This window comes from Equus asinus, chromosome 20, assembly GCF_041296235.1.
Source record: "Equus asinus isolate D_3611 breed Donkey chromosome 20, EquAss-T2T_v2, whole genome shotgun sequence".
Taxonomy (NCBI): domain Eukaryota; kingdom Metazoa; phylum Chordata; class Mammalia; order Perissodactyla; family Equidae; genus Equus; species Equus asinus.
The window spans coordinates 86,295,687-86,311,794 of NC_091809.1; the positions used below are offsets into that span (position 1 = coordinate 86,295,687).

General features: G+C 40.1%; 1 protein-coding gene across 1 annotated transcript; it reads right to left on the bottom strand.

Moving 5' to 3' along the window:
* Window positions 1-12,718: 12,718 nt before the first annotated feature.
* LOC106831620 (olfactory receptor 52B4-like) lies at window positions 12,719-13,663 on the bottom strand. Its single transcript, XM_014841921.3, has one exon. It carries the CDS (start codon window positions 13,661-13,663, stop codon window positions 12,719-12,721), a length of 945 nt encoding a protein of 314 aa, XP_014697407.3.
* Window positions 13,664-16,108: the final 2,445 nt, after the last annotated feature.

Here is a 16,108-nt window from a genome sequence, read left to right on the forward strand (position 1 = left end):
AATGGGGAGATGTTTCAGGACCTCACCGCCTATTCACAGAGACAGAGGAAAATTCAGATTACACTCACAGATTTCTTTGATATTACCAGGGGCTTTTGGTACCTACCATTCCATTCCATTCTACCATCACCTTTCCATTCAGAGGATGTCAGGAATATGATGCATATAAAGATAAATAAGATATGATTTGTTTCCTGAATGAAGTCTGAAGCTCATAAAGTAGAATCCTAAACAAGTACGGAAAATTAAATGATTAAGTTAATGATTAACATCTTTGTGGTACAATATTAAACTAATTCAGGAACACAATGGAAGGAGTAATTCACTCTGTATTTGTGTTGGTTTTAAGAATGAGTTATTTTTAAACTTACCTTTGAGGGGCCGGCCCCAGGGCTGAGTGGTTAAGTTCTCGTGCTCTGCTTTGGCGGCCCAGGGTTTCGCTGGTCCGGATACTGGGCACGGACATGGCATCGCTCATCAAGCCATGCTGAAGCGGCATCCCACATGCCACAACCAGAAGGACCCACTACTAAAATATACAACTATATACTGGGGGGGAGGTGTGGAGATTTGGGGAGAAAAATCAGAAAAAAAAAGGAAGATTGGCAACAGTTGTTAGCTCAGGTGCCAATCTTTAAAAAAACCCAAATTTACCTTTGAAGGTGTTTAGAATGTCAGTAATTGGCAGGAATACCAAGTAGAGAATGGAATGAGGTACTTCGGGAATTCAAGGAGAAATGTTTGACATGCAAATACCAGGTGTGTTTAAAACCACTTTCAGCTCTGTGTGGTTGTGGCATTGTAAGTCTGAGTAACTGGAGAAAAGATGGAAGCCAAAGCAGATTTGCTTAGAATACAAATTAGGGATCCTGGACTTAATCTGTGAGTAAACAGTCAGCCATGATGATTTAAGAAACTGGCAAACATTTGGATATATTAAGCTGGCAGCTAGTGGAGAATGGATTGGAAGGGAGGAAGGCAGTAAAGACTGGAATACCAGGACACTGAAGTGTTTATTCCAGTAATACAAACTGATGTGTCAAAGGATTACTATCTCAGGGAAATAGATAGGATCAGTAAAGCAATTGTTTTTAGTTCAATGATAGGCACTGATGTAAAAATGCTGCCTATGGCAGCCCTAATGGCTTCTAAGAACACTGGGAAGTAGACATTGTCATCACCAATTTTCCAAAATAGGATTTTGAGGCTCAAGCACTTTGTCACAGCTTTAAGGAATATAGCCGGGATTTGAAGATTTTTAAAAAGTTACTACACATAATTTCATCTTCTGTGAATGGATTAAGGGGCAAAAGACCTTTCTGAACTGAATGAAATTGAGAAGGTCCTGTGACTACTGGTAGGGGATCAGGGGAGGAGCAGAACGAAGGCATTTCCTGAGCAGGTAGTGATGTCCTATCCTTTTTGCTACAGAATGAAGAGTAGGGGTGATACAACACGGGTTTTGAAATTATTTATGTTTGAAATCCCACCAATATTAGACATATTCCCTTGTCAATGTCTCTTTAGGCAACAGTGGTAAAGTTCTGGTAAAAAACTAAAACGCTCGTGCTCCATGTATCCAGGCAGCTGAAGGCTGAGAAGTTCATAAATAGTTCTGTCATCCATCATGCTACCGAAGAAGAGGTGCTGGGTGGTAACATGGAAGGAGGGCCAGTGGTCCCAAATTCTAAGAACTGATGGAGAAGACAAAAAAAAGTTAAACAGTTTCCGATTCTAGTAGAAACACAGGTGGTTTAGTGGCAAGAGGACTCATTATTCCCCTGAATCAGCCAGTACTGGTATTTGTAAGTGCAATAATTTTGTACTGTCAAGGCCAAACTCTTGGGCTTACCTCTTTCACGCCCTCTCTGACTATGTGTTGAACTTGATCCCCATGTCCATTCTCAGGAGAGAAGCTTGGTGCAAAACTCAGGTCGTGAGAAGTTCAAGGATCCCTGAAATGATGAAGATACAGATTAACAACTTTCAAGATCCCTGCGTTTTTTCAGGGCACGCCTGAAGATCTAGCACATAGTAAGCCACATAATCATTTGTTCTCTGCTCTTCCAGGTTTGGTTCTCCTCACCTCTAGATTTAATTTTCAGAGTAGGAAAATCTGCTCCTATTTTCATTCTATATTATCCTCTAAGCAATGGCTAAAATCGTCCTAAAAATAAAATCATGGGAGCCCAGTAGAGCTTGTGAAGATGTGCCTGCTGTGGACAGCAGCTACCACCAGGTTGGTCTATGGCCACACAACCACTATGAGAATATATAGTGCTCCAGGGAGAGCCATCCTCCTGAAGGAGATGGAAGAAATCAAAGTAGATGTGAAAATGCCATTGGGGGATACTGGTTAGGTGTGTGTGCCATAGCTGACAAAGTTATAAGAGGAAAAGGTGATGAAAACGAAGCAACATAAAGGTTAAGTGACTGAAAAAGGAGCCTGGAGAGGACTAGCTTACAGATGAGGGTGGACACTGGATACTTTGGGGAGTAAGGAGGGTTTTTCTTCTGGGAGGCAGAGGGAAGATGCTAAGGAGCTCAGTGTTTGGGGTCTGGTCTAAGGGTGAAATCGTGAATACTTGAATAGTTGCTTGTCTACTTAATCAAATCTAAAACAACTTCTCAAATGCTTTATGAATGTTTCCCCAGTCTTCACCCAGATATCTTCAGCATCCTGGAGGATTTACTCACATTTCCCTGCTGTGTTCCTGAGAGAATTACCCCTATTCAGGGTACTTTTCAGCATCTGCCTACTATGTCAGCAATGGACCTGTGAGAATCTTCTCCCCATAAGTCTCTTCTTTCCCTCTGATTTCACAAGGATTCTAATCATCCATCTGATTGAGGACACCTATCTCAAGGATAGAAGCATATTTGATTACCTGGCCATGTTCCCTCTATTGATTTTAAACTTTCTGAGGTCGGAGTATCGTCTTTTTTCCTTTGTGCAGTTCCAGATCTCAGCACACCAAGGCACAGTGTAATGGCTCAAAATGTTTAACAAAAGAACTAAATGACAAATATTGGCTGGGTGTGCTGAAGGATCAGCACAGGGTAGCCATGAATAAACCTCTTCAGTGCCTTGGATATTTACAGTAGTCATGATCTGGGACCAATGGAGAACCTTCTCTGGCAGGGCTTAGGGATCCTTGGCACACTGAGAATGGAAAAGGGTCCTCATGCCCAGAGTCTTCCCCTTGTCCTCTCCCAGACAGCAGCTTCTATTCTACTGGGGTAGCCCATATTTATGATTGTGGTTCAGTGGTGTGCTGGTAACCCAGCTCAAATGCACATACGTTAAGTACATACACACATACAAAGTTGTGATTTGTAATGTTTCCCAACTTCTGCAGTGTATATACTCCAACCATGGTCTATCTCAAGGAACCGACATGATGTCCCACACTGTGGAGTTTGCAAGGAATGGGCACAGGCGAGCAGGTGCAAGTGGCTCCAGCACTCAACTGCTTTTGGGTCTCCAACTTTGTTTTCTTGACTCTAGATAACAGTCCTAATATTTTCAACCATCTATTTTAAGTTCCATAACAGCTGGTCTGGATACGACCTTTGTGATATTGTGATTTATAGTAAGAAATGTATCTTTGGTCTTCATCCTCATTTCTGGCACAGAGCTCCTAAAACACTTTGAATTTCCTAAGTGATGAGAGTAACAAAGGTGTCTTTTGGTATGTCAGTGAGGTAACTTTTGGACCCCGCCTAAGGATGGGGCTGGTTTCCAGGAGAACCACATAGGTGATTAGAGGCTTGGAACTTTCAGTCCCACCTCCTGACCTCCAGGGAGGGGAAAGGGCCTGGAGGTTGAATTAATCGACAATGCCGACGATTTAATCAATCATGCCTACGTGATGAAGTCTCCATAAAAACCCAAAAAGAACAGGGTTTGGAGAGTTTTTGGGTTGGTGAACACGTGGAGATTTGGGGAGAGTGGTGTGCCTGGAGAGAACATGGAGGCTCCGTGCCATTTCTCCATGCCTTGCCCTGTGCATCTCTTCCATCTGGCTATTCCTGAGTTATATCCTTTTATAATCAACTGATAATTTAGTAAGCAAAATGTTTCTCTGAGTTCTGTGAGTCATTCTAGCAAATTAATTGAACCTGAGGAGGGGATCTTGGGAACCTCACATTTATAGCCAGTCAGTCAGAACTGTAGATAACAACCTGGGCTTGTGAACTGGCCTCTGAAGTCCAAGGAGGAGGTTGTGGGGGCAGAGAAAGGGGGAATCTTATAGGACTGAACCTTTAACTTCCAGAATCTGATACCATGTCTGGGTAGATAGTATCAGAATTGAGTTGAATTGCAGGACACCTAAGAATTGCTTTGTTGTTGTGGGACTCCCCTGTCACCCCCTAAATACACATTGGAAATTGGGTCCCAGAACCTCTTTAGCCTTCTTGTCTGAAACTTCACCACACGGCAATAAAAAAATTCCCTCACCTGTTTTAAATGGAGTTCTATGGGCTAGAATGTAATGAGTCACAATTGGGCTGTCAGAGTGATTGGCGCCAGAGGAACGGAGATTTTACGTATTTGCCTGAATGCCTCAGGAGCAGCTGTTACCCCAGTTAGCCCAGATTTAGAGCTATCTTTTCAACAAGCTCTCCTTTATCCCACATGTGTGGGCCAAGTCATCATGGCTCTTCAATCCTGTCAATGTTTACTCTATACATCCTTGATTAGACGTGCTAGTGTACTACTTTCTAATAAATAAATTGTTAGTGTTACTAAACCAAAGATTCCTGTTTCCATTTAAATGCCAATTGGGTAAATATTAATCCTTTTTTCAATCAGCACAATTTGAAAATCAGCATATTAATTATTTTTAAAACACATTATAACAAAGTTTTCCTTCGTAATTTAGACAGTAGAATTAAATTTATACTGTATTTGTCAAGTCGTTCGAACTTTGGAATTTGTAATAATGTTTTAAATATTTACGTGAGACTACTTGAATATCTTTTGAAAAATCTAGTTGCATTCCTTATGTGAATCAATGTCAGCTATGAAAAATGTTCTGTTCCCTCCTTTTCCTTGGCTACCAAATAGTCTACATTTCATGGTCTGTCATCTTATTCAGTGAAGTTCCTCTTGTTGATAAACTTATCTCCTCCTTTTTATGTTATTTTAATATCTTTTTATTTTTATTTAATTAGTCCAAGTAAGTATATATATAAATATTTGTAAAAGAGAAAAAGTTTTATGTCTAAGAAATATCTTTTTGTCTGTGTATGATGGTAAAATCACAGAATTCTAGTCTAAATGATGTAAGGAGCTGACACAGAAGAATTCTACTTTCACCTAGAGAGGAGCTTGGTAAAACTTTTTACTAATATTTACTTAAAAAAAATTTAGAATGTACCAAAAAGTTGTAAGAATATAGCCATATAGCCTTCATCAAATTTCCCATTATTATCACTTAGCTAAATTTGCTTTATCACTCTCTTTCTCTCTCATTATCCTTGTTATATATTATTATTATTAAAATTTTCTCTCTGTGTGCCATTTGAAATAAACTGAAGATATCATGACCCTTCACTTTGTAGGGGAACAGGGAGAATTATCCCCGCCCCTTTCCCTTTGGTTCTTATGGCTGGTCAAATAATTAAAATGGCAGGTTAGTGGGAGAAAATAAAACAAAGTTTAATAACACGTATGCATGGGAGAAACTCAGGAAAACTGAGCAACTTGCCACAATGGCCAAAGTTGCCACCTTAAACTAAAGACAAGGGAGGAAATTGGGGGTAGTGGTTTGGGACTTCAAAGGGGTGGAAGGCAACTCACATGGAGATGGAAAAGCAAATGTTTGTTAGATAACGTTTGCTGGGCCGCCTATAGAGAATGTGGCCCCAGAGACAGAATTTTAATAAAATAGCTTCGTTGGTGCCTTTCTTATCACACATATTTAATATTATACTATAGTTATCTCATTCTATTAGCTCCTTTCTGGATCAGGCATTCTTTCGTAAATTCTTTTGGGCAATTTCGAGGAAGGCCAAATGTTCTTCTGGAGTCTTCCGAGCCTTTATTGTCTTCAGCTTGAAATAATCCACATACCAGAGTGGCACATCTTGGGGAGGCCTGCCCTGAACCCCATCAACTTCAAATATTCAGCGTGTATTGAGTAAGAAACAAGTAGAACCTCTCACATAACCATAGATCAAGTATACAATTCAGGACATTTAACATTGATGTAATACTATTATCTAATATTCCGTCCATATTCATAATTATGATTGTCACAGTTTAATCACTTACAGCAACAATTTTTTTCCAATGTTTAATCCAATCCAACATTACAGGTGGCATTTAGTTGTCTTGTATCTTTTGTCATGTCCCTTTATTCTTCTTTAAAGTGGAACAATTCCTCGGGCTTTGGTTGTCTTTCATGACACTGTCATTCTCAAGTAGTATAGGCCCCTTTATGGGGGTAATTTCTCTCAATTTCATGACTGATTGCAGCTATGAAATTTTGCCTGGAAGACAACATAATTGCTATTGTGTCATCCTCAGTGCGTCGCATCAGGAGGCATCTGCTATCAGTTTTTGTCCCTTTATAGTGATATCAACTTGATCTATTACAGTAGTTCTGCTATATTTCTCCACATTAGGATAACTTTCTTTTTGAGACTGTTGAAATACACTGTTCTACAATGGATTTTAACCCAGAGGTTTTGAAATTCATTCATTATTCTTGCCTGAATCACCTATTATTATGATGCTTGAAAAATGGTGTATTCCTATCTTTTAAAAAATGTATACTTACAAAGATTTTTATTAATATTAAAGGCATAGTATTAAAAAAAGTTGAGTGAAGAGGAACAAAGGGTTAACTCATATGATAAAAGTCCAATGTTGAAGATTTTTTTAATGAAAAAATCCAAAATGAATAAAATTTCATTTCCCATTCAGATTTACTAATTTACCATGAAAAGTGCTCACAATTATAAACATTAAGAAATTTACAGCAAGCTGACTGAATCTTTTTTCCAGTTTTGTTGAGATATAATTGACATATAATATTGAGTTAGTTTAAGATGTACAACATAATGATTTTTTATATGTATTTATTGTGAGATATTACCACAGTAAGTTCACTTAATATTCACCACCTCACAATTACAACTTTTTTTTTTCTGGTGATGAGAACTTTTAAGATTTATTCTCTTAGCAGCTTTCAAATATGCAATATAGTATTGTTAACTATAGTCACCATGCCGCACATTATATCCTACAACTTGTTTATCTTATGACTGGAAGTTTGTACCTTTTGACCACCTTCACCCGTTTCCCCTACCCACCACCACCTGCCTATGGCAATCATCAATCTCTTCTCTATTTCTATGAGTTTGGTTTTTTTTTGACTCCACACATAATTGCGATCATACAGTATTTGCCTTTCTCTGACTTATTCCACTTAGTATAATGCCTTCAAGTCCATTGATCCTCATAATGTCCATTCATCTTGTCCTGAATGGCAATTTCTTTCTTTTTTATGGCTGAATAGTATTCCATTATATGTATATCTCACATTTTCTTTATCCATTCATCAATCGATGGTCACTTAGGCTATTTCAATGTCTTGGCTATTGTACATAATGTTGTAATGAACATAAGGGTACAGATATCCCTTTGAGATGGTGATTGTTTACTTTGGATATATACACAGAAGTGGAATTGCTGAATCACATGGTAGTTCTATTTTTAATTTTTTGAGGAAACTCCATACTGTTTTCTGTAGTGGCTGTGCATTCCCACCAACAGTGCACAAGTTTCCCTTTTCTCCACATCCTTGTCAACACTTGTTATCTCTTGTCTTTTTTGATGATAGCCATTTTAACAAGTGAGAGATGATATCTCCTTGTGGTTTTAATTTATATTTCCCTGATGATAAGTGATGTTGAGCATCTTTTCGTGTACCTGTTGGCCATTTGTATGTCTTCTTTGGAAAATGTCTATTTGATTCCTCTGTCCCCTCCCCCCCCCCGTTTTTTTTTTGCTCAGGAAGATTTGCTCTGAGCTAACATCTGTTGCCAATCTTCCTCTTTTTACTTGATGAAGATTCACCCTGACCTAACATCAATGCCAGCCTTCCTCTATTTTGTATGTGGGTCACCACCACAGCATGGCTGCCAAGTGGTGTGGGGTCATGCTCGGGAACCTTCACTGAAGTGAACCTACACCACAGCATGGCCACCAAAGCGAAGGGCACAAAGCTTAATCACTAGGCCACAGGGCCAGCCCCGTCCTCTGCCCATTTTTTCACTGATAATTTTTTGCCATTAAGTTATATGAATTCTTTATATATTTTGGATATTAACCTCTTAACAGATACATGATTTGCAAATATTTTCTCCCATTCTGTAGGTTCCCTTTTCATTTTGTTGATGGTTTCCTTTTCTGTGCAGAAGCTTTTTCGTTTGATGAAATCTTGTTTGTTTATTTTTGCTTTTGGTATCAAATCCACAAAATCTTTGTGAAGACAGATATCAAGGAATATACCCCCTATGTTTTCTTTTAGGAGTTTTATGATTTCAGGTCTTACATTCAACTTTTTAATGCATTTTGAGTTGATTTTTGTGTACGGTATAAGATAGTGGTCCAGTTTCATTCTTTTGAATGTGGTTGTCCAGTTTTCCCAACACCGTTTGTTGAAGAGACTATCCTTTCTCCTTTCTGTATTCTTGGCTCCTTTTTCATAAATTCCTTGACCACATATTTTATTGGGTTTATTCCTGGGCTCTCTATATTCTGTTCCACTGATCTACAGGTCTGTTTTTCCTATTTGTGATCTTCTCTTTTCCACTTAAATAAGCCCCTTTAGCATTTCTTTTAGAACTTGTTTGTTGGTGATAAACTCTTTTAATTTTTGCTTGTCTGGGAAACTCCTTATCTTGCCTCCCATCCTGAATGATAACCTTTCCAGGCAGAGTATTCCTGGCTGTCGGTGTTTTCCTTTCAGCACTTTAAACATATTGTGCTACCCACTTCTAGCCTGTAAAGTTTTTGCTGAGAAGTCAGCTGATAGCCTTGTCGGGTTTCCTTTGTATGCCACTTGTTACCTTTCTCTTGCAGCTTTTAGGATTCTCTCTTTATCTTTAATTTTGGACATTTTAATAATAATGTGTCTTAGTGTGGACCTCTTTGGGTTTATCTTGTTTGGTGCTCTCTGTGCTTCTTGTACTTGGATGTCTGTTTCTTTCTTTATGCTAGGGAATTTTTCAGCTATTATTTCTTCAAATAGATTCTCTGCCCTTTGTCTTTCTCTTCTCCTTCTAGGACACATATAATACGAATGTTAGTGTGCTTGATGTTGTCCCAGAGTTCCCTTAGACTGTTCTCATTCTTTTAAATTCTTTTTTTCTTTTATCTGTTCAGCTTGGGTAATTTCCTCTAGCCTTTCATATGGCTCATTGCTCTGTTCTTCCATATCATCTACTCTGCTGTTGAATTGTTCACTTCCAGTATTATATTCTTCATTTCTGATTTGTTATTTTTTTATATCTTCCAGTTCTTTTTTGACATTCTCACTGTGTTCATCCATTCTTCTTCCAAGATCAGTGAGTGTCCTTATGACTTTTTTGTTTGAACTCTTTGTTAGGTAGATTGTTTATTTGTGTTTCATTTAGTTCTTTTTCTGGGGTCTTGTCCTGCTCCCTTGTTTGGAACACATTCCTTTGCCTGCTCATTTTACCTCTTTCTCTGTGCTTATATCTATGTATTATGTGGGTCAGCACTTGTCTCTTGAGCTTGGAGAAGTGGCCTTATGTAAGAGACAACTTTTGAGGCCCAGGAGTATGCTTCTCTCTTGTCACCAGTTCCAAATGTTCCAGGAATGACCCCTGTGTGTTGTACATGTGTCCTTCTGTTGTGGCAGAGTTGCTCTTGCTGCAGGTGCCCAGGGAGTCTAGGCTGACCCCCTAGCTGACTGGTTGTAATGCTCAGCTGCCTGTGGCTGCTATGGACCCTTCAGTCATTGTATTGGGTTTGGGGAGCCCTAGTACAGTTGGCTGCAAGGTCTAATAGCACATTCCTGGTGCAGTTTTTCTGTTAAGTAAGTAGACCCCCAGCATGGATGGTTGCTAGGCTCAGAGGATTACAATTGCTATAGGCCTTGGCCTGTAAGGCTGTTGTCAGCTCTCTCAGGATTGCAACTGAGTGGGGCTGGCCCCAGGCATGGGAGCACCCAATTGTTTCAGGCTTTGGAAGGCAGGGCTGATCCCCTGTGTCACTGTTTGTGAAGCACAGGTCTTCTGCCACTGATAAGCCCCATGGCCCACAGGTCCACACACACCATCAACACAGTCCTGACTCATGCACACATTCTGACTCCCTGGAGCATACCCAGTCACCCCATTGCAGAGTCCCCCACAGACTCCACCAATGCCCCACACACTACACCTTCTCCTCAAGCATGCCCTGCCCCACAGAGGTGGACCCACTTGCCTGCCTGCAGAGGATCCAGGCACCCAGTCTATGCAGGCTAAAAGTTGCCTAAGGGCTAGCCATGGTGTGGCCAGTCTCTATGGTGGGCTGATTGCCCCAGCTGAACTGGATTAAATTGGTGCTCTAGTGGGTGGGCCAGACTCTGGGCTAACAGGCCAGGGAAAGAACTCCAATGACATCTGCCAGCTTCTGTGTCAGCACACCTTTACTAGGTCATAAGTGTGACCTAGTGGCTGCCAGTAATCTCTCAGTCCCTGGAGAGTTCTCACCTCTCACCAAGATGCACCCAGAGCCTATCAGGTGAATCTCTTTTCAACAAAGGACTGTGCACTTTTTTTTTCTGGTGATTTTACATTGCTTTCCAAAATGGGTGAATTTGTGTATGGGTCCTTTAAAAGCTGGCTTTTTCCACTTATGCCTGATAGGTTTTCTAGGGGTATTCCCTGTTGTAGTTAATAGCCAGCAAAGTCAGATAGTATGATACTTGTCTCAGTTGTGCTGAGTGTGAAGGATGCATATAATGGTAACATTCCCCTGCTCAGGTCACTCACTCCTGCAGGGAAGGCTGTGTACCTTAGGATTGCTCCTGGCCAGCTGTGAACTGCGGTGGCACTGAAGGTGGCTTTTTTCTCTCCAGAAAGGAATTTATGCCTCTTTCGCCTCAGTCAGGAATGTCCCTTGTTGCAGGGGTTCCTTTTATCCAGATTTCAGTTCTCTCTCGGGGGTAACTGTTCCAAGAATAGTTGTAACTTGGTTGTGTTCATGGGAAGAGGTGAGTTTAGAGTCTGCCTATGCCATTATCTTGACACCAACCCCCTAAATGTAACTTCTTTATGTATTTCATTATCTCCAATTATTTTAAAGTGATAATTTCATAGTTTTACAATTTACAAAGCAAGGTATTTTAAACATCTTGATTTAGTAAGAGCCTACTCTGTCAGATGATATAATGAGCACCAGGGAAGTAAAATGTAGATTGCTGAGGCTCCTCTCAATTGGAAAATGAACAGTAAATAAATAATTACAAGGACATGTGAGAAATGCTTTTTTAAAAAGAGCATGCTGGTTAAATTATATATGGCACATCTTTGTATGAACATAGTGGAGAGGTGTTAAAAATGCCTGAAAAGGTATATATTTTTAGCATGGGAATATGTCCATATTACTTTGATAAGTGAGAAAGGTGCATTCTAGAAGAGTAAGAAGAATATGGTTCAATTTAAAAAATTTATTTACGTGCACACACATACACAGTAGAAAATATATAGCAGTCTTCCATAAAATAGTAGCAGTGAATATCTTTATGTTGAACAAAGTGGGCAACTTTTTACAGATTTGATTTCTAATATGCTGTCTAAGGTGGGATGAGTGAAGAATCTCAAGAATGAGAGAATGCTTGACTGTATCAAATGTTGCTTGATGTGTCTTGTAAGATGTAGACTGCGTGTTAACCATTGGATTCAGCAGTGTGGAGGTCACTGTGATGTGAAGTGCAGTGGCATAGGAAAAATGCTGACTGGAGTGAGATCAAGAAAAATAGGGAGAAACGTGTTGAACTGTGTGTATAGAAAATGCTTTCAAGGTGTTTTAAAGTGATGGAGAGAGAAGTAATAAGGAAAAAGAGAAGATGAGGAAGAGGAGCAGGACAAGGAAGAGGAAGAAAAAGAGAAAGAACAAGAAGGAGAAGAAAGAGAGAGAGAGGCAGAGGAAAGGCTATAGTGGAATGTGGGTGCCAGAGGTTTTTCCCTCCTTCCCTTTCTCCCTTCCTTTCTTTAGATAGAACAAATATCAGAATGTATACAGATAGAAGTGAGCCTGTGAAGAAAAAAACTTGTGATGGAAAGGACAGAGAGAAGAAGAATATGTAGACCAATGTCCCAAAGTAGATGAAAGGAAAGGGAACTACTTTACCACGTCAAGGAATGAAACAAACCAGGAAAGAAGAGTCCAGCAATTATACATAGTTCATTTCTTTCCAAATACAAATCTAGGGTTAGAAACTAAGATTGGTTTATTTTTCAGACTGAATGAGAAAGCTCACCAGGCCATAAAGGAATCAATCTCTTATTATTGATCAAAGACTTTAAAAATCATGACCCCAAGCTTCTCTGTGGACTTTCTCTAGAAACATACACTCATTGAGATATTTATCTAATCTCAGAAGTCTTTCACCTACTAGGGCTACTAGAGCCTGCCTCATCTACGACTAGAAATGTTGAGAAAACAATAGTTTGGTTTCCATTCCCAAAGTCATATCTCTTTTGGAAACAGGATATGAGTCACCTGGTCCCGGATCTGTTTGGTCTTGATTCCATAAATGATGGGATTCAGCATAGGTGGAGACACAATGCAGACGTTAGCCAACAAGATGTGGACATGAGGTGGAATGTGGCGTCCAAACCGCTGAGTAAGGGTTGTGAAGATCCCAGGCCCATAAAAGAGGATGATGACGCAGACATGGGAGCCACATGTGTTGAGAGCTTTGTGGCGAGCATCTCGAGAAGGCATGCGGAAGACAGCACAGAGAATAAGCATATATGAGACAAAAATTAGCATAAGATCTAAGACCAACGTTGACATTAGGACAAAAAACCCATACCAGATGTTTACTCGTATGTCGTCACAGGAAAATTTTGCCAAGCCAATGTGCTCACAACCAGTGTGTGGAAGAATGTTACTTCTGCAAAAGGTCAGTCTTTTCAGAAGAAATATTACGAGGAAAATTGTACCATAACTTTTGAGAAATATTGACACTCCAATTTTCCGAATCAGTGCATGTGTAAGTATAGTGGTGTATCTTAGTGGGTAGCATATGGCAATGTAGCGGTCAAATGCCATCACCAGCAAGATGCCTGACTCAGAGATGAAGGTGGAATGGATGAAGAAGAGTTGAATGATGCAGCAATTCAGGGAGATCTCTCCAGCATGGAACCAGAAGATGGCCAAGGCCTGAGGTACTGTGCAAGCAGAGAGGACAATGTCTGCTCCAGCCAGCATGCAGAGGAAGAGGTACATGGGTTCATGGAGGCTGCGCTTTGTGAGGATGATGAAGATGAGCAGGCTGTTCCCAAGCAGGGTGATGACATAGGAAATGAAGAAGGGGATGGAAATCCACATGTGCTGGTCCTCAAGTCTGGGGATGCCCAGCAGGTGGAAGACTGTGTGGCTAACACCGGTGTGGTTTAAGGTAGCCATACTTGGAGCACTTAGCCTGGGACCTCACTTCCTGTTTACAGAGATTGTCAAAATTTCAGACTGAACTCAAAGCTTATGGCATCTACCTGAATCTTTTCCATAGTCGGTGTGCCAGGAAAGACACAGGATGAAAAAATGAATAAGATATTGCCTGTCTTTTCAATGAGGTAACAATCTTACAGAGAAGATAGATATTTACATAGCTAACTAAAATAATTTGTTAAGTAAACATATTAGTGGTACAAAAAAACTACTACGGGAACTCAGTGGAATAGGTAATTCAGTCTATCTGGCTGTAGGATCCATTGGATGGAGGTGAATCAGGTGGAGAATGTGATGAAGTCATTTGAGAGTTTAAGGATAGACTGCTGTCATACAAATATTTAGCGCATTTAAACAGTTTGCAGCCCTGTGTGGTTGTGTGATTGCATACATTGTGCAATGGTAAAAAGATAGAAACAAAAATATTTTGGCTCTGATTACAAGTTAAGAAGCATGGATGCCATCCTGGGAGGAGATAGTCAACCACCATGAGTTTTTAAATTGGAGAGTTTCAGGAATATTTATCTGGAAATGGCTGGATAACGGATTGGAAGGGAGAAATCATCTAAAAGGAAAGTTGAGCCTTTTCCTTATTTGAAGAACATCATGTGTTGACATAATATTTTCACTGTGAAATAGGATTAACGAAATGGCTTTTTAAAGTACCTACTTCATGTCAGGCACTCATGTTAAAACTTGACTTATAGTCACTCACTGATTACTTGTAACAATCTAGGGAAGTCGATATCATTTTCAGTTTTTTCAGACTAGGAAGTTGAAGCTTGTGGAACTTGGCACAACTGTTAAAATGTAGGTCTTGAATTTGGTGCTTCCCTAACTTTGGAATACATCATCTTCTGATCTATGAAATGGTTCAAAGGTCAAGAGATTGTTCTGAACTGAGGAAAATTGACAAGTCTTGTGGCTAGAGGTAAGAGGTGGTGGGGAGAGTCCTTGAGAAGTTAGCCATGCTGTATCCTTTTTACCTCTGTATGTAGAGTATATTTAATACCATAAGAGTTTTGAAATAATTTATAATTGAAATTCCAGCAATTTTGATATTTTCTTCCCTTTTCTATGACCCTTTAGCCACCAGTAATAAAATTCTGGTAAAACCATAAAAGAATTGTGCACCCAGGGAGGCTGAAGGCTGAGAAATTGAGAAAAGGGTCTGCTTTCCAAAGTACTACAGAAAGAGGGGCTCAGGTGCTAACAAAGAAAAAGGGCAAGGGGACCCACCCCAATTATCTGGTGGACAAAAATAAGTCAGACTGACTCAGATTTAGATAATCTAGAGGAAACTCAGGTGATTAAGTAGCCAGAGGGCTTGTTATTCCCAGGGAGGCACAAGTAGTATTTTATATGAAATAAATGCTTTTTCATTCTCAAGGCCAAACTTTAGGTCAGTGGTTTTCAAATGGAGGTGACTTTGCTCCTCAGAGGGACATTTAGCAATAACTGAAGACAGTTTGGTTGTCACACTGGGGAGTGATTGCTGCTGGTATCCAGTGGGTAGAGGCCAGAGATGCTGCTAAACAGTCTACAATGCACAGGATGACCCCTACAACAGCACGTCTGGCCCAAAATATCAGTAGTGCCAAGGTTGAGAAATTCTGCTCTAGATCTTACCCTCTCTCATACCCTCTGTGACTTAAGGTTAAACTTGATGTTCCCATTCCCGTTGTCAGGAGATGAGCTTGGTGCAGAACTCAGGCAGTGAGAAATTCAGAGGTCATGAAAAGTTTGGGGATCCAAGGGATGAAGAAGCACACATAAACAACTGCCAGCCTCTCTGCATGTATTTAGTCAGTGTCTGACTCGGGGCCTAGTGCGTAGAGAGCAACTAATCTTTAGTTTCCACCCCTACACGTTCGATTTTGCTTTTTTCTCATCTTCAATATCTGGAGGAGGAAATCCATCTATTCTTATTTGTCCCTCTGAGAAAAGGCAGAAACTTGTGTTGACCACAAAATCATATTCGGGAGAGCCAGGAGAGGCTGATGTTGGGATGAAGGATATTGGATGGGGACTAGTTGCTCAAGAGTGAGAATCAGGCCTGCTGTTGACATCACTTACCACAAGGTCAGTCTATGTCCACGCGAATACTGTGAGAATACATGTTCACCTGAGGAAAGCCATCCTCCTGGAGGAGGTGGAAGAAATTAAACAGAAATGAAAATGGCATAGGCAGCTGCAGGCCAACTATATGCGCCACATTCCTGAAAAGAAATAGCAGGGAAAGGAGATGAAGATAAAGCAAAATAATTCTAAAGTAAATAAAAAGAGGATCTGGAAGAGAACTAGCTTCCAGATGTGGGTAGATGTTGAATGCTTTATGGGTAACAAAGGAGAATTTTCTTTTGGGAAGCAGATAGGCAAGACTAGGAAGCTTGGAGATTGGGG